Raw genomic sequence first — 19,111 nt, forward strand, 5'->3', positions numbered from 1 at the left:
TTTAGGTGTGAGGCCAGTTTCATGAAGTTCACATTCCCATCCAAACTGCTGAGGGTGTTAGATGCTATATTTTGATGTGTGGGAATGAAGTACAATCTGTTTTTCTACCCCACTCCTTCACTCTTGGGTTATTTGCCTTGTATTTCCTAGCTATAGTAGAGTTAGTACTGCTGTCCACAGTTTGAACCACATGTAGGATGATATACTCTTCCACTCAAGGGCTCTAAACTGCTCCATGTTGTGCACAATCCCTTTTCTCTATACTTTTGTATTGGATGTTTAATTTTTCTGTAGAAAAGCACATATCAGACTTCTCCTTGTTCCTCTTTTGTGATTACTTGAAAAAGTAGCCAAGGGGCTGGGAAGGTGGCTCAGTGGTAGAGTGCTTGCCTTGCATGCATGAGGCCCTGGGTTTGATTCCTCAACACCACATAAGCAGAAAAAGCCGGAAGTGGGGCTAACGCTCAAGTGGTAGAGTATTAGCCTCCAGCTGAAGAGCTGAGGGACAGCGCCCAGGCCCAGAGTTCAGGCCCCACGACCGACCAAAAAAAAAAAAAAAAGTAGCCAATTATGTAGGATGTAAGTCTCAGAATTTATGGAACCTTGTCATATAGCTTTTCAAAAAAAACCAAAAACTAGATGTTGTATGTCAGAGCCAGCTATGTTCTCAGTTTTAAATGAACAGTTTTCAGTTCTGATCATCTGGCTTTCACCTAAATTAACATGAGTTTTGGATATGATTATGCCTCATCTGAAGTCTTAGATGTTTTAGACTCCTGGTCACTTTTGCCTAAAGCTTCTGCTCGCTGCTCATAGTACAGGTCTGAGTACAGAAAAGTCCCTCTTCCCCTGAGGACTCAGAGTGTTCACCTTCATCAGGTTTGACCAGATTTTCATATTGAGCCATCATCTGTGCTCCAGCATTTTTTTTTTTTTTTGGGTCCGGTCATGGGGCCTGAACTCTGGGCCTGGGCGCTGTCCCTCTGCTCTTCAGCTCAAGGCTAGCGCTCTACCATTTGAGCCACAGCACCACTTCCGGCTTTTTTCTTTTTGCTTATGTGGTGCTGAGGAATCGAACCCAGGGCCTTGAGCATGCAAGGCAAGCACTCTACCACTGAGCCACCTTCCCAGCCCTGTGCTCCAGCATTTTAACTGTTAATGTGAATAAAGAAGAGAAGATAGTGAAAGATCTGATCTATCAAGTATTTGTTAAACCCTTCCATGGGCTCAGATTTCTGAGTCTAGGTCCAACTCTTCCCCACACCCCCCAGTACTAAGGTTTAAATTCAGGGCCTTGTGATTGCTAGGTAAGTACTCTACCATTTGAGCCATACCCTCAACTTTTTAATTTACTTTGTATATGGTATACTTTTGTTCAGGTCTGCCTCAGATTTATCCTCTAACTTTGTCTCCTGGATAACTGGTATTAAAGACATGCACCACTATGTCCAGCAGAGGCTCGATTTCTTTATCTGTCAGGTTTTCTGAAGGCTGTTAAGAGAGCCTGATAAGATAGGTTATATAAGATACTTAATGCTGTGGCCTGGCACAAGTGAGTGTCTCTTAAGTATGAATCAGTCTTGTCACCATCAATATATTGCTGCTCTGAGAAAAGTGTTGGCTCTGTTAGAGCATATCAGTAATGCCAACACTGATGGCTTGTATGAGGGCTCAGCAGTTTAATCTGTCAGCCTACCTGAAAGTACCCTGCATGCTCTCCTGGAGCAGATTTCTTGATCCTGAGATGGTTTTCCTCATGTTGTTGCTACTTGGCACACAGTTATGCAAAAGAGGTCATTCCCAGGCCTTAGGAACTTCCAAGGACTCCAGACCTCAGAGATGTGTTTTTTTTTTTTTTTTTTTTGCCAGTCCTGAGGCTTGAATTCAGGGCCTGGGCACTGTCCTGAGCTTTTTGTTCAAGGCTAGTACTCGACACTTGAGCCACAGTGCCACTTCTGGCCCTTTTTGTTTATGTGGTACTGAGGGCTTGAACCCAGGGCTTCGTGCACGCTAGGCAAGCCACATTCTACTAAGTCACATTCCCAGACCTATGCTAATATTTAAATAAAGCTAAGGACTTTGGCACAACAAACATATATTCAAAGAGTTTCTATGTTGAATACTATGCTAGATACCTTGAATGTGGTCCTTGTCCTCACAACTTGCATTGAGGTGAGGAGATTAGATGTGTGTCTAGCTAACTACACTATAAGACAGTGCATGTAACTAGGGTTGTTGGAACAGAAGCAACTGGAAAGGATTGATGAATTTCATTTGGGAGTATTAGAGATGAATTTGTGCAACAAGTTGTTTTTGAGCTTGACACACAGGTGAGCAGAAGTGAAAATGTGTATATGGTAGCATCTGTGATCACAGGAAGGAAAAAAATTGCTTTGTCTATGATTAAAAAAAAAAAGCATCACAGTACTAGCTGGGTACTGGTAGCTAATCTGAGCTACTTGGGAATCTGGAGGGCCACAGTTTGAAGCCATTCCAGGGAAAAAAGTCTGCATCCTAGTTAACTAGCAAAAAACTGAGCTGAAGGCATGGTTTAAGAGGTAGAATGCAAGGGTTGAGTAAGAGAGCCAAGTGAATATGATTTCCTGAGTTCAAGACTGTGTATGTTTCAAAACAAAACTAAACAAAAACACACTATAATCTCCCTCACTATATTAGAATTGAGAATATATAGATTATTGAGGTACTTAGGTTGTCTGGATAGGAACAGAGAAAACAAAAGGTGGGCAGAAGGGTATTAAGGTAACTAAACTTGGTCTCCTAAGTTAGGGTCAGGTAGTAGTGGCCTCAGTTCTGTGGAATTTGGGCTTAATTCAGGAGCAGTGGCTCCACTTCTGGCTTTTTGGTAGTTAATTGGAAATAAGAGTCTCGTGGACTTTCCTGCCTGGACTGGCTTCAAACCAGAATCCTCAAATCTCAGCCTCCTGAGGAACTAGGATTATAGGCATGAGCCCTGATACCTAGCTAATGGAACATTTTAAATAGTGCCATGATCAGCTTATATGATGGAGCTTTCTATCTGTTATAGATGTAGGGTTTCATTTTCTTATTTGTTCTCATTTTAGCTCCATGAGATAAGGCTTATTATCCTTTTTTTTTTGGGATCCGGTCGTGGGGCCTGAACTCTGGGCCTGGGCACTGTCCCTTCAGCTCTTCAGCTCAAGGCTAGTGCTCTACCACTTGAGCCACAGCACCACTTCTGGCTTTTTTCTTTTTGCTTATGTGGTGCTGAGGAATCGAACCCAGGGCCTTTTGCAGACGAGAAAACCAAGGCTTAGAAAGTTAGCTGTCTTGCCCATAATCTTTGGGTTAAGTCGAAGACTACAATTTGAGCTTCATTTTTCAAGCTTGACTCTAAAGCCTGAACCTACAATAAGGATGGTCTAGAGATAAAGAAATGAAAAAGTTCTGTAGGCTGCAGTGGCAGTTGTACTGGTGAGAAGAGACAGAACATTGAGGAAAATGGAAATGGGAGGATAGATAAACTAGGGTAGAATCAATGGTCTGGAGTGACTGGAGCAGGAGGAGGAAGGGGAGAGGAAAGATACATGTGTAGGAGGGCAGAGGCAGGACCACAGCGTCTGGCTCTCTGGTGACTCTTGTCAGTATGGGAAGAATGCTATTGATTAGATCACTGTGAGTCAGTGCAGAGTGAGAAGTGGAAGAGTCACTCAGGTTGAAGTAGGATGAGTTATCTGTGTTCTGATTCAGACCTTTCACCAAGTTTTTTTTTTTGCATTTATTTATTTATTTGTTTATTTATTTATTATTGTAAAGGTGATGTACAGAGGGGTTCCAGTGTGATGAGTACATTTCTTTTCGAACAGTGTTACCCCCTCCTTCGTTTTTTTTCCCACTTTCCCTCCCCCGACTCACCTTCCCCCCCCAAATTGTAAAGTTCATTTCTAACATAGTATGCTGTTGCATTGGTTCACCCTTTGTCCCACTATTTCTGTGATTCCTCTTTCTTCCCCAAATCAGATAAACTTACACATAAGACAAAGGGTACTGAAATAAAAAAAGTAACAACAGGGAATAAGTCAGAGGAAAAACTTTAAGCAGTACACTAAACCAACAACAACAAACCAGAGTGTTTCCATATCTTGGACCTCATTTCAATTAGCATTATTTTATATGTTTATATGTACATAGCTATTTTTTTGGGTCCAGTAGTGGGGCCGGAACTCTGGGCCTGGCCGCTGTCCCTCAGCTCTTCAGCTCAAGGCTAGCGCTCTACCACTTGAGCCACAGTGCCACTTCCGGCTTTTTCTTTTTTGCTTATGTGGTGCTGAGGAATTGAACCCAAGGCCTCAGGCATGCAAGGCAAGCGCTCTACCACTGAGCCACCTTCCCAGCCCCTGTACATAGCCATTGAGCTATTGCTTTCACCAAGTTTTTGCCTTTTTTTTTTTTGTCAGTCATGGGGCTTGGGTCCCTCAGCTCTTCAGCTCAAGGCCAGTGCTCTACCACTTGAGCCACAGCGCCACTTCCAGTTTTCTAGTGGTTTATTGGAGATAAGAGTCTCAGGGACTTTCCTGTCCGGGTTGGCTTTGAACCATGATCTTCAGATCTCAGCCTCCTGAGTAGCTAGGATTACAGGCGTGAGCCACCAGCACCCGGCATTTTTTGTCTTCTAAGCCTCAGTTTCCTCATCAACACAGTGACACTGTGTGTACTATCATGTTAAGTGATCCCAGAGAAGTTCACGTCTGTTTAGACAAGCTCAGTAGTATCAACTCAGCTTTAAATAGATCTTACTCACCATCCCAAATGATAAATCCATTGTGAAGAAAATGGTAACAGTCCACAGAGATTACTTCCTCTTTTCTAAAACTTAGCAAACACCCTTGAGAAGAACCCCAGTTTCAAATTGGACTTCCTGCCACTGTGGCTTTAATAAGCACTTTGGCAATAGTAAGCAGTATGGCTGTTCCTTCTCAACTATGGACACTTTTACACTGAAGTTATTAGGAGAAAGGATTCTTGAACATGAGCTTTCAGATTAGATTCACTGTGTATTTCACTCTCCCCAAGCTCTTTAAAGAGCTTAGTCATATGCCCACACCTATTCACAGCCTCCTGGCAAGCAGGATGCAGAAAAGCCTCTTGGAAAAAGCTGTCACTTTTTGTTTCCTTTTTGCAGAATGGGTACTGCTGCAGGGGCCACCCTGGTGTATGGATAGGAAGTAGGAAGTAATGTGAGAGAGAAAGACCCTTGTTTTCAGAAGTGCTCTAGGCTGGCCCTGTCCTGAATGCTAGCAAGATGCCGGGCAGAACCAGTGACAAAGGATGAGTGATCTACAGTGCCGCCTAGTGGTGTTAAGGTCTCTGGTGCCCTTTGTTCTGTTTTTAAACATCTTGAGTCCCAGTTTCCTTAATGAAAATTTATTTAAGGCTAAAACTGCTCTGACATCTGCTCCAGGTTTAGTGATGCCCTGTAGGCAGTACATTTTGAGATAACTCAGGCTTGTCTTCTCTTTCTCTTTCTCTTGGTTAATTGTGGGGTTTGATATCTGGGCCTGGGCGCTGTCCCTGAGCTCTTCAGCTCAAGGTCAGCTCACTACCACTTGAGCCATAGTGCTACTTCCAGTTTTCTGGTGGTTAATTGGTGATAAGAGTCTCACAGGAAGTGGCACTGTGGCTCAAGTGCCTTGAGCTGAAGAGCTGAGGGACAGTGCTCAAGCCCAGAGTTCAAGCCCCATAACCGACAAAAAAGGAAAAAAAAAAAAGAGTCTTTCCTGCCTGGGCTGGCTTTGAACTGTGATCCTCAGGATCACAGGTAACTAGGATTACAGGCTGAGCCACTGGTGCCCAACTCACACTTGTCTTCTCATTGTCAAAGTTTTGGAAACCCAGCAGTAAAGAATATGGACTGAAAGACCCTTGTTTTCAGAAGTGCTCTAGACTTGCCCTGTCTTGAATGATAGCCACCAGCTATATGTGAATATAAACATTTAGAGTCAGGCACTGTGGCTCAAGGCCTGTAATCCTAGCTACTCAGGAAGCTGAGATCTGAGGATCTAGGGTCAAAGCCAACCCAGGGAGGAAAGTCCTGTACGACTCTTACTTCCAATTAACCACCAGAAAACTGGAAGTGGCATTGTGGCTCAAGTGGTAAAGCACTTGCCTTGAGTTGAAGAACTGAGGGCCAGCGCTCAGGCCCAGAGTTCAAGCCCCATAACCAACAACAACAACAGAAAAAAAAAAAACATTTAGAGCATGGCTGATATGAATTGAGATGAACTAAGTGCAAGTTACACATTGGATTTCAAATACTTGGTCTAAAAAATACACTTCTCATAATTTTTCATATTTATTACATGTTGACAGAATATTTTAGGTTCAGTAAAAGATAATTAACTGAAGGTAGTTATATCCTATAATCCCAGCACTTTGGAGGCTGAGACAGGAAGATTGCAAGTTTGAGGCCTGCCAGAGCCTAGGGAAGCCTTAACTACTTAATGATACGTTGTCTCAAAAAAAAAATTAAAATTATTTTCATGTTTCTTTTTTTTTGTTTGTTTGTTTACTGTGGCTGCTAGAAACTTAATGCTACATTTCTACTCTATAGCATTGCTCTACACAGATGGGCTTTTGGTGAGGAGCAAGGGCCCATGTGACCAGGGTAGATTCTAAGGCTGCTCTTGGGCCTTCTTCTATAGCTGAGGCTGGCCTTTTGGAGAGGTGAAATGAACTTGGCTTTTGTAGTTCACTTCTCACCACCCAAAGAGCCTCTTGAAATCCTACACCCAAATTACTTCAGATAGGCAATTCTTTACAAAACGCATGCATCCTAAGCATTAGGGCTCTACCATCTAGACTGTACTTCTGAGATCCAAAATGCCTTGTGATAGAGGAGTGGCCCCTAGTGGGCACTGGTTGAGATCAGCTAGGTTTCATAGTCCTCCATTTTGTGATCAGCTCTCTGTTTTGAGGCCACCCATTTCTTATAGGTTAACCGCTGTCCTACCTTCATGCTTGCTTTCTTATCCACTTTATACTTAGGATGTAGGCAGTTTGGTACCATTTGGGACTTTCAGAAATGCTGCATAAACTTTGATTTTACCTCTGTCTGTTGTACCAATTCTGATTTGCTTATCTGACTTGGAGAGGCTGTTTCTTTTTTCATTATACAAGCATACCTTATATACTTTGTGTAAAAGATAGTAGACTATAGTATTAAGATGTGATATACCGGGCTGGGCGCTGGTGGCTCACATCTGTAATCCTAGCTATTCAGGAGGCTGAGATTTGAGGATCGCAGTTCAAAGACAGCCCAGGCAGGAAAGTCCATGAAACTCCTTTCTCCAATTAACCACCAGAAAACTGGAAGTGGAGCTGTGACTCAAGTGCTAGAGCACTTGCCTTGAGCTGAAGAGCTCAGGGACAGTGCCCAGGCCCAGAGTTCAAGCACCAAGACCAATAACAAGAACAAAAAGATGTGATATACCTATAGTAGAATTTGTCCTTCAGCTTCAGAGGTTGTGTTTTTTGTTGTAACTAGAAAGGACCTGACTGTGATCTGTATGTTCTAGATCTGGTCACTGAACTGTCTGAACCCCTCTAGGAGGGATAACAGCAGTTCTTTAGGGGTTTCTATGTATCAATCTTAAGTGTGCTGAAGACTGTTCTTTAAATTGTGGAAGCTTTCTGTTACTATAACAAATACCTGAGATAATCAGATTATAAAGAGAAAAAGGTATATTTTGGATCATGGTTTTGGAAATTTCAATTCGTGATCAGTTGATATCAATGCTTTGGGTCCATGGCAAGCAATACAGAAATGTGTAGCAGAACCAAACAGTTTACCTCATGCCTGAGAAAGGACAGAAAGAAGAAGCAAAGTCCCCTTCAAGGGCACATCCCTAATGACCTAAACACTTCCCATTAGATTCTATTTCTTAACAGTTCTGCCTCTGAGTAACCCTTCACTAAGGGACCAAGCTTTCAACACATAGCCTTTGGGGGATATTTAAGATCCAAACTAAGCTAGACACTAATGGCTCATACCTGAGCTACTCAAAAGGCTGAGATCTGGAGGATAAAGTTTAAAGTCAACCCAAGCAGGCAAGTTTTTAACTCCATCTCCAAAATACTCAGGAGGCCAAGTTGAAGGTATGGCTCAAATGGAGTGTCAGCTGAGCAAGCAAGTTGAGCAAGAAAAAAAAAAAAAAAAGGCCAGGTGCTGGTGGTTAATACTTAGCTACTGAGTACTGAGGAGGCTAAGATCTAAGGATCACAATTTGAAGCCAGCCAGGGAAGAAAAAGACCCTGTGAGACTCTTATCTCTAACCACTCAAAACCCGGAAGTGGAGCTGTGGCTCAAAGTGGTAGAGTATTAGCCTTGAGCAATGAGCTCAGGGGCAGTACCCAGGCTCGAAGTTCAAGCCCCATAACTGACCAAAAAAAAAAATAGAACCACACCAAATAAATTATTTCCCAGAAGTTTTGGATGCCTCTGTATGCCTAGCATTAAGTAAAAATTCAGTGGGGACTATCTAAGTTGGGGTTTAGGACCCAAATGATTTTGCTTCTCTTGAGCATTGTATTCTTAGCCTTGAAATGCCTGGAATTTTTCTTTGTCTCTTGTTTTCTCTTCTGTATAGGCTTTTGTGAATTGGCAAGAAGCTAAACTGACTTGGAGTTTTTTCAAACAATCTTTCTTGAAACAGATTTTGACAGAAGGTAAGTAAAAGGTCACTGTGAACAGTCAGAAGATAAGTGAATACATATCCCAGGACTTCTGATTAACTTGATCGAGACTGCCTGTTTGGAGCCCCGTTGGCATAGAACTCTTGGGGAAAAAATGGAGGGAGAAACCAATATTTGTTTAGTTTTATGCTTTATTTGAGATGTCTAATTGCTCCATAGCCTTATAAAATATATTTTTCCTCTTTGGAGTGTAAGGAGAGTGATAGAAGGGATAAGATTGATGGGATGCATTGTATGCATGTATGGAAATGTCCCAATGACCCCCTATTTGTACCACAAAGTTATGCTAATAAAAAGTCTTTAAGAGAAAAGGTACTTTTTCCTTCAGTATAGATGAAGGAAATAAGGGTGTTTCTTCAGGGTCCAACAGTAATGAGGAACAGCTTAATCGGAATCCAAGTCTGGATTAGTCAGCTTTCTGTTGCTATGACAAAATACCTGAGATAATCAACTTAAAAGGAAGGAATGTTTATTTTGATTCATTGTTTTGGCAGAGGTTTCAGTCTCTGGTTTCTTGGCCTGGCTGCTTTAGGCCTATGGCAGCAGTTTTTCATCGTTCAGGCAAATAGTAGAAGAGGCATGTTCTCCTCATGGTATCTGGGAAACTGGAAAGGGACTTGCGTTCCAGTATCCCCTTCCAGGTTATGCCCAGTGACCTAACTTCCTTGTACTAAGTCTCAACTCCTAAAGGTTCCACCACCTCCTGATAGTACCATGGACAGGGGATCAAACCTTCAACACACTGGCCTTTGGGGGACACTTCAGACCCAAACTGATAGCAAGATACTACTGTAAGACCTTATAGTGTATAATTTTAGTACATTTATTATAAAAGTATTATATGAATTACCCCAGAAAAGGAAAATAGAGATTTACCCATAATCTCATTATCTTATCCTTTTTTGTTCCTTTGACTTTGGTGCCACTCCTGGGGTTTAAATTCAGGGCCTGGGTGCTATCCCTGAGCTTTTTGCTGAAGGCTACTCTACTACTTGAGGCATAGCCCACTTCCAGCTTTTTGTTGATTAATTGGAGATAAGAGTCTCACAGACTTTCCTGTCTGGGCTAGCTTTGAACTTCAGATCCAAACTATAGCAAAGTAACTGTAAGACCTCATGGTATATAATTTTAGTATATTTATTATAAAAGTATTATATTAGTTACAAAAAATGGAAAATAGAGATTTATCCATAATATCATCCCATCCTAACTTTTTTTATGAATCCTGGGGCTTAAATTCTGGGCCTGAGTCCTTGCTGTCCCTGAGCTTTCTTGCTCTTTACCACTTGAGCCACAGCTCCACTTCTGGCATTTTGGGTTAATTGGAAATAAGAGTCTCATGGACTTTCCTGTCTGTTCTGCCTTCGAATGACCTGCAGTCCTCACATCTCAGCCTCCTGAATAGCTAGGATTAGAGGACCAGCAAAGAGTGGAAGTACATCTTCTATATTTGGCTGGTTGATTTTGGTTTATTGAAATTGAGTCTTTTTATATAGCCTAGGATGGTCTGGAAATCATTAGTCTCAAATTTGCAATCCTTCTGCTTCTGCTTTTCAAGTACTAGGATAACAGGCATGGACTACCATATCTGGCTTGTTATTTAATGCCATTATAAAAATTCTAAAAATGGGCTGGGAAGGTAGCTCAGTGGTAGAGCGCTTGCCTTGCATGCTTGAGGCCCTGGATTCAATTCTTCAGCACCACATAAGCAGAAAAAAAAAAAAGCCGGAAGTGGGCTGGGAAGGTGGCTCAGTGGTAGAGCTCTTGCCTTGCATGCTCGAGGCCCTGGGTTTGATTCCTCAGCACCACATAAGCAAAAAGTAAAAAGCCGGAAGTGGCACTGTGGCTCAAGTGGTAGAGCGCTAGCCTTGAGCTAAAGAGCTGAGGGACAGTGCCCAGGCCCAGAGTTCAGGACCCACGACCGGACCCAAAAAAAAAAAGCCGGAAGTGGCACTGTGGCTCAAGTGGTAGAGTGATAGCCTTGAGCTGAAAAGTTCAGGGACAGCACCCAGGCCCAGAGTTCAGGCCCCATGTCCAGACGCCTCCCCCCCCAAAAATTCCAGAAAATAGAAAACTGTCTTTTTCTATAATCCTAGCATTCTAACACAACCACCTTTATTATCTTATTTTCCCCCATTTAAAATTTTTATTATATCTCCAAAGGGAAGTAACTCCTCTTGTGCCTCATTTTTCCTACCTATGAGCTGAGGGAGAGACCAGAAGATATCTAGGAGCTCTCTAAGTCTTGAGAGTGCATGCTTCTAGCCTGAGCTTTTGCCAGTATAAAAATGAAACTGCTGCTGGGCGCTGGTGGCTCATGCCTGTAATCCTGGCTACTCAGGAGGCTGAGATCTGAGGATCGAGGTTCAAAGCCAGCCTGGGCAGGAAAGTCCATGAAATTCTTATCTCCAATAAGCCACCAGAAAAAGAAGTAGCATTGTGGCTCAAGTGGTAGAGTGCTAGCCTTGAGCTGAAGAGCTGAGGGACAGCACCCAGGGCCAGAGTTCAAGGCCCACAACTGACCATACCACCACCCCCCAAAAAAAAAAAAAAAAAACTGCTCAGGGGACTTTTGGGTCAAAAGCATTGGAAGAACTGAGTGAAGGTACGGAGCTATAAGTTCCTTCAGAAACAGTGAGTATGCCATTGTCTACTGTCCCCCTGCTAGACCTGACAGAGGGTAAACATTCAGCAAATATTTGTTGATGAGTAAGACAAGCAACAGTAGAAGGTAACTAATTAAATTGTGTATTTGATGGTTAATATTTTTGGGAAAAGAGAATCATCCTTTCCCTCTAATGTGTTAGAGAAGTTTTAGTAAGGTTGAGGAACAGATCAATCAAAATAGGACTCAACTAGTTGTCTGGATTGCAGTTGCCAGACATATGTTTTTGACAGCACTAGAGCTTCCTGGACTTAGTCTGAAGACATAGCTGGTACTTTTTCTACAATTGGCCCTCCTAGCCTGTTGTCTGACTTTGTAGTGTCTGGGAAATAAGTAAGTGGCCTAACCAGGATTCCCAGATTGTTCATATCTTTAAAAGCTGTAGCTCAAAAAGAAAAAAGTTGAAATCACTTTGTCGTAACAAAATAATACAGTGCTCTTTCCTTCTGCCCCCACATTTCCTGCATGCTGTGTGACAAGTGCTAAAATAGAGGTGAAAACAAGCCATGGCCTCAAGGAGCTCATTCTGTTATCAAAGTCACAGACATTGTGTGGCTGTTTCAGAAATATGGGGCTGTACTTGGAAATGTTTTGTTGTTGTTGTTGGTTATAGGGCTTGAACTCAGGGCCTGGGCATTGTCCCTGAGCCTCTTTGTGCTAGCCTCAAGGCTAGTGGTCTTCCACTTGAGCCACAGCTCTACTTCTGGTTTTTGAATGGTTTATTGGAGATTCTTATCTCAAGGGACTTTTTTGCTGGGCCTGGCTTTGAACCTCGATCCTCAGATCTCAGCCTCCTGAATAGCTAGGATTACAGGAGTGAGCCACCAACTCCTGGATTAGTACTTGGAAATGTTAGCTCAGTCACCAAAAGTCCCTTAGGCCCTCCCTCATTTCCTGGAGCTCTACTAAGTAACCTAAGAGGGACAGAATGATTGAGAGGACTCTCGTACCCTCAGGGAGTTTATAGTTGTGAAGAGAAGGCCTATTTTGATAGAGTTTTTCTTCTACACAAATGTCATTTTAGATGTGAGGATGCCACCATCAGGCCCAGCCTGACTCAGAGCAGCTGAAAGGTCAAACCCAGGTAGGGGAGGGTATAACAAAGAATGATAGCATGATGGGGTTAAGATTGTTGAAGGAAGGTCAAAAGATAGCTATATATAAAAGCCCTCAAATGCAAATGATGGAGACTGGACTTTTTGCAAACACTAATGAGCCATTTGAAGGTAGGAAAGCAAGATTAACAGTAGTGCTTTGGAATCCAGGGGATTGCCTCCAGAGCTAATCCAGATATTAGAATCTTAAGAATGCTCAAGTCCCTCATGTAAAGGAACAGTAATATTAGATGTGTAATGTTGGCTGGGTGTAGGAGGCTTACATCTGTAATCCTAGCTATTCAAGAGACTGAGATCTGAGGATTGCAATTTGAAGCTAGCTTGGGCAGAAATGTCCATGAGACTCTTATTTCCAGTTAACCACAAAAAGCCAAAAATAGAGCTGTGGTTCAAGTTGGTAGAACACCAGCCTTGAGTAAAAAAGCTAAGGACAGTGCCCTGGCCCTGAGTTCAAGCCCTAGTACAAATACCTCCTCCTCCCAAACATGTGTGTGTGTGTAATATTTGTATATAACCTAGGCACATTCTTCTGTATATTTAAAATCATTTCTAGATTGCGTTGTGTGTATGTGGGGAGGGTGCTAGGGCTTGAACTCAGGACCTCCTGCACTCTTGGCTTTTAAAAATTTGTTATTGTTATTATAAAGGTGATATGCAGAGGCGTTACGTTTACATAAGCCAGGTAAAGAGTACATTTCTTTTTCTTTCTTTCTTTCTTTTTTTTTTTTTGTCGGTCATGGGGCTTGAACTTGCCCTGGGCACTGTCCTTCAGCTCTTCAGCTCAAGGCAAGCGCTCTACCACTTGAGCCACAGTGCCACTTCTGGTTTTCTGGTGGCTTATTAGAGATAAGAGTTTCATGGACTTTCCTGCCCAGGCTGGCTTTGAACCTCGATCCTCAGATCTCAGCCTCCTGAGTAGCTAGGGTTACAGGCGTGAGCCACTGGCACCCAGCTAAGAGTGTATTTCTTTTTGGACAATGTCACCCCTTCCCTTGCCCTCTCCCAATTTTTCTCTCCTATCCTCATCCACAGGTTATATAGTTCATATTCAACATAGTGTCTAGTGAGTATCACTGGTGCATTTTGTTCCTCCATGTCCCTCCTTACCCTCCCCAAAACAGATAAAAGAACAAACAAGACAAAAAGAAAAAACAAAAATGACAACAACGAAAAAGCTTCCTGCTTCCATTTCCTGGAGTTTATTCTATAAATATTATTTTCTATGATCAGATGCAATAGACATTGTACCTTTGCATTCCTAAGAGTATCCTCCTTTGTCTCACTGTATGTGAATCATGTCCCAGTATTTTAGATCTATCTTCGGCATAGGAGAGAAAACATGTGCTGTTTGTGTCTCTGAGCTTGGTTTATCTTACTCTCTTGGCTTATTTGCTCACACCTGACATTTTGTCACTTAGCTGCACCTCCAGTATGGCTACTCTGGAGGCTGAGATCTGAGAATAGAGTTTCAGAGGCAGCCTATGGCAAACCATGAGACTCCTCTTCACTTAGCCAGCAAAAAGCTAGAACTGAAGGTGTGGCTCAAGAGTGCCAGCTGTGATTAGAGAAAACCCAACCTAGGAATAAGAAGCTCTAGTATTGACACCAAAAGAAAAGGTGTGGGGTGGGGGGGACCTTGAGACAATCATTTTTATGGCTAACATTTTCATAATCTCCCCATGCCTATTTATTTTTTTGTGCTGGTTCTAGGTCTTGAACTCAGGGCCTGGGTGCTGTCCCTAAGCTTTTTTGCTCAAGGGTATCACTCTACCACTTTGAGTCACAATTCCACTTTTCGTGGTTAATTGGAGATGAGTCCCACAAATTTTCCTGTCTGAGTTGGCTTCCAGCTGAGATCCTCAGATCTCAACCTCCTGAGTAACCAGGATTATAGACATGAGCCACTGGTGCCTGGCTTCTCATATTTTGTTTCAGCTTGTTAGGTTGTGTTGTTTTGTTTTTTCACTTAAATGGTTTGGACACTTCCTTTGAAAGTATTTGTCCGGGGCTGGGAAGGTGGCTCAGTGGTAGAGCGCTTGCCTTGAATGCATGAGGCCCTAGGTTCGATTCCCCAGCACCACATAAGCAAAAAGAAAAAAATCTGGAAGTGGCGCTGTGGCTCAAGTGCTAGAGCGCTAGCCTTGAGCTGAAGAGCTGAGGGCAGCGCCCAAGCCCAGAGTTCAGGCCCCACAACCGGACCCCCCCCCCCCCAAAAAAAAAAAAAATTGTCTTCTGAAGCCCTTGGGAAGCTGAGGCAGGAAAATCCTAAGTTTGAGGCTATATAGGGAGACTCTATTTTCAAAAAAACCCCAAAAAACCTAAGAGAAAGAACTTACCTGCTAGAAAAGTTGATAGATGATAAGAGAAAAGGAAACAAAAAATTAATATGCATTTAAATTGCTATTTTGCTTTTCTGTTTTTAGGTGAGCGTTATGTGATGACATTTTTGAATGTATTAAATTTTGGTGATCAAGGTAAGATGAAATTCTGTAGCATTTTTATTAAACATGAATACTATTAATAGATACTTCTTAGTATTTTTCCTGTAGCTTGATACATTTAATGAAAAATTAAAGGTGATAAGAAGCAAAGATTGTTTAAAAATGAATCCTGAAGATTGTAAATTGTAGGTCTTGGTAAATATATGCAGCACACTAACTGCTCTCTCTCATGTGACATGAGAAACAGGTTTTTGCTGACATCATCTGCTCTCTGTTTTGCTTTCAGTAGAACCCTGGTGCTGATTTTGGGGTGGGGGGCGGGGGGGACAGGAGTGTTCTAGATGAGAAGAAAAGGAAACTTAAGAGTCACAAAGATTGGCCTAAATTTGTATACCTAGATTGATCACACTTTTTTCTTTATTTATTTTTAATATTATGCCAAAGCAATAGAAGTTTTAAAAAGCAACTTTGCTTTGAGGACTTTCATTGTTTTTTAAATGTACTAGTGATGGAAATTTCTTTTATTGTGACTATCAATGTTAGTATCCTGGTTGTGGTATTTTACTATACTTCTGCAGCATGTTTCCATTTAGGGAAAGTGGGTGAATGGTTACTGGGATCAATATTACCTCTTCTGTTTGTAAACCTGTAGTTAGCTCAAAGTTTGAATGTTGTTTAATTAAAGATTGAATTAGAAAAATGATTTTATGATAGTACTGTGAAAGTTAAAATTGAAAAACTGATGTGATCATTTTTTTTGTTTTGTAGGAGTGTATGACATAGTCAATAATCTTGGATCTCTTGTGGCCAGGTTAATATTCCAGCCAATAGAGGAGAGTTTTTATATATTCTTTGCTAAAGTAGTGGAGAGGGAAAAGGATGCCATACTTCAGAAGCAGGTAATCTTGGTTCTCATGTCATTAAATCTCATTTAAAGTTCCTGTAGCATTGATCAAGGTGCACTGTACTCATAAACTGCTTTGTTAAATGGCAACTGCTTTGTATAGCTACTTAAAGATAAAAAAAACCCTCTATAACTGCAAGGCAACCAAACAGAAATGTGGAACAGTCTATTTCTCTCTTTTGGGTGCAGGTTGTGGGACTTAAATTGTGGGCCTGGGTGCTGTTTCTCAGCTTTTGTGTGCAAAGTTAGTGCTCTACTAATTGAGCCACAACTCCACTTCCAGCTTTTTTTGGCAGTTAATTGGAGATAAGAGTCTCACAGGCTTTCCTGCTTTGGATGGCTTTGAACCATGATCCTTAGATCTCAGCCTCCTGAGTAGCTAGGATTACAGGGTGGCCACAGGCACTGGACAGTTTCTCTTCTTTTTAATCTGAATTTTCTTGTAGATTTTATCCTTCTATCACATTCAGACTGATGGCAGGATTTACAGCTCACTTCTGTCTTATGGCCCTTACCCTCAGCCCTGTCAAAGCTCTTCTCTCCTCAGTGTAGCTCAAATACCTTCTATGGCATAGTCCTAGGTATAAGAATGAGGTAGCCGCTCTTGTCCTCAGATTCTCAAGAACCAAAGACTGTTGAGGTTGGAGCACGGGTAACTTAGGGCATGGTGAAGAAACAATGTGGTATCCAGGCTTTACTCAGCATACCAATTAAACTTTAGACTGTGACATGCCCTGGGCTACATTCTGATTCTGGGAATCCATGTACTCTTAACAGGTCAGCACAGAAGAGATTTTATTTGAGGAGTATTTGCTTATAGAAAAATTTATTTTTTAAAACTACTGAAAATGTCTCACTTAGAATTAAAAGCAAACTATGCCTATCTTGTACATGTTTTAGAAGATGTTTTGAAAAATATAGTTTATGCATAATATCTCAAGATGAGCTAATCTGGTTCACAATCTGATTTAGAATTATTTTTCTGCCGGGCGCTGGTGTCTCACACCTGTAATCCTAGCTATTCAGGAGGCTGAGATCTGAGGATTATGGTTCAAAGCAGCCCAGGCAGGAAACTCCATGAGACTCTTATCTCCAATAAACCACTAGAAAACCGGAAATGGCGCAATAGCTCAAGTGGTAGAGCGCTCGCCTTGAGCTGAAGAGTGCAGGGACAGTGCCCAAGCCCAGCGTTCAAGCCCCACAACCGACCCTCCCCCCCAAAAAAAATTTATTTTCCTAAGTGTACATTGACAGTACCATCAGAATCTTGATATGTTTTCAAGAGAAGCACAAAAGCTCACTAGTATAGATGAAAATGTGCTGCCTACTTAAGAATAAGTATCAAAGTGGGCAGTATTTGAAATAATAGATCCTAAATGAGATGAAAACTAAGCCTTCCCTTTTCCACCTACAGAGTCATTTGCTAATTCTCATAAAATCAGTGAGGCCCTTAGTTGAAAAAGTGAGCTGTAAAATAGTTTAGAGAGGAGGCCAGAGATGAGGGTGTTCTTCAGCTTTATGATTTATTTATTCAACTTTCTTCTCTTACATCTTGGTTCAGGAGGATGTTGCTGTGGCTGCTACAGTTTTGGAGTTCCTGCTAAAGTTGGCTCTGCTAACCGGTCTGACCATCACTGTTTTTGGCTTTGCTTATTCTCAGTTGGCTCTGGATATCTATGGAGGGGCCATGCTTAGCTCAGGAACAGGTATGCCCTAGAGTTTTGCTGGATTTAATCTAATTTCCAAATAGAAATAGAAGTGTCTCATGAAATTCAAGAAAACATGCACTCTTAATTGACTAATGTATTGGTGCAAGGCAACTGTCAGTAGAGGGGTCTTTGGGATTGTTCCCTCATACAAGCTAATATATATATAGGGTGTGGTCAGGGGCTTGCACCAAGTCCATCAATTACTTCCCCAACATCACCTGAAGACATTGTCATGAAACCTCCCTACTATTGGCTTTCTTCTCAGTCAGACCTAAGCACTTGCCTATGTTCCCTCTGGCTTGAAGGACCAGCGTTTAATGAGCCTCTGCTTGGTCCTAAACACATTTGAATATAGTAAATGCTACATCAATCTCAAGACCTGATGCATGAAAGTCTCTGAAGGATAACCCAGCATCATTTGCAGAGAATAAAATTGATCTCAGCAAATAAAATTGTATATGTAATAATATATTAGTGGTTTTTAAAGGAGAAAAGTATTGAATGAATCTGACATTGAAATACGTGGTTCCTAGGTTGCTGCGAATCTCAAAGCACTTGCTAGTCTTTGGAGATTTCACCAGTTTGAAGATGTGTAGGACTGAAAGCTGACAGTCTGCTTGCAGTGTTTTGCCTTGTGTTTAGCAATTCCTCAGGTTCAGGTCACTAGACAGGAACCTGGAAGATTCTTTCTGTTATCCATCTCAATATAAAGAGTTTTGTCGCTGCCATTTTACAATGGCATATTTTAACCACTCTCACGAGGCTCAGTCTTTTGGAATTAGTTGTAGCAGGGAGATCCAGGTTTTCACATTAGAGCAAAGGCTATTAAGTTTGAGGAAAAATCTACTGTGCAGTCAATAAAGTGGTTTGCAACTTGTGGTGGGGTTTGTGTTGTGAGAAGTATATTTTCATAAGGCAAATAGGAAGCCATTAATGAGTTTATGTGCAGAGATTAGAAAACAATCACAAAGAAACACCCTCTAAAGCAACCACAGGATGTTGCCAAGAGAGGCTCTCCCTTCACAATTAGTTCTGAGTGCTCAAACTGTCATAGCAATCTTTTGCATGCCAACTTAAAAAGTTGGCATTTCACTTGCTGGCCCTATGAGCCGTTAGTTCTTCAGCAAGAAATCTGAACATTTATATCTGTATTTTTGTTTTTAGCTCATTGTTTTAATCAATGCCAAGGAATGCCAGGAATCCTGCAGTGAGCATGCAGTTTGCCCCTTGCTACCAGCAGGTCCCATGATCCAGGTTCTTGTGTTCTTTGTGACTTGGCCGAACTGAGGATACATATGTGCCTTCTATTTGTACTTTAGACTCTGCATGGATTGTTTCTTTATAGGACCCATTTTGCTGCGGTGCTATTGTGTCTATGTTCTTCTGCTTGCCATCAATGGAGTGACTGAGTGTTTCACATTTGCTGCCATGAGCAAAGAGGAAGTTGACAGGTAGGTAATCTAGAAGGTACACTTGTAATCAGGGCCTTTGTCCAAAATAAAGTAACTTTCCACTTTTCAGAGCATTCCTTTAGCTGTGGCTCTCAA

At 41.8% G+C, this 19,111-nt stretch overlaps 1 protein-coding gene across 1 annotated transcript in view; it reads left to right on the forward strand.

Moving 5' to 3' along the window:
• The window catches only part of Rft1 (RFT1 homolog), a 44,745-nt gene that overhangs the window by 18,722 nt on the left and 6,912 nt on the right, over nucleotides 1-19,111 (forward strand). Inside the window, exons 7-11 of the mRNA XM_042679925.1 lie at nucleotides 8,625-8,703; nucleotides 14,934-14,984; nucleotides 15,720-15,850; nucleotides 17,417-17,561; nucleotides 18,910-19,015. Of these exons, the coding sequence (XP_042535859.1) occupies nucleotides 8,625-8,703; nucleotides 14,934-14,984; nucleotides 15,720-15,850; nucleotides 17,417-17,561; nucleotides 18,910-19,015 (512 nt within the window). The remainder of the gene's footprint in view (nucleotides 1-8,624; nucleotides 8,704-14,933; nucleotides 14,985-15,719; nucleotides 15,851-17,416; nucleotides 17,562-18,909; nucleotides 19,016-19,111) is intronic.

The sequence above is a fragment of the Dipodomys spectabilis genome, unplaced genomic scaffold (assembly GCF_019054845.1).
Source record: "Dipodomys spectabilis isolate Male_0828 unplaced genomic scaffold, ASM1905484v1 ptg000054l, whole genome shotgun sequence".
In the NCBI taxonomy this organism is placed as follows: Eukaryota; Metazoa; Chordata; class Mammalia; order Rodentia; family Heteromyidae; genus Dipodomys; species Dipodomys spectabilis.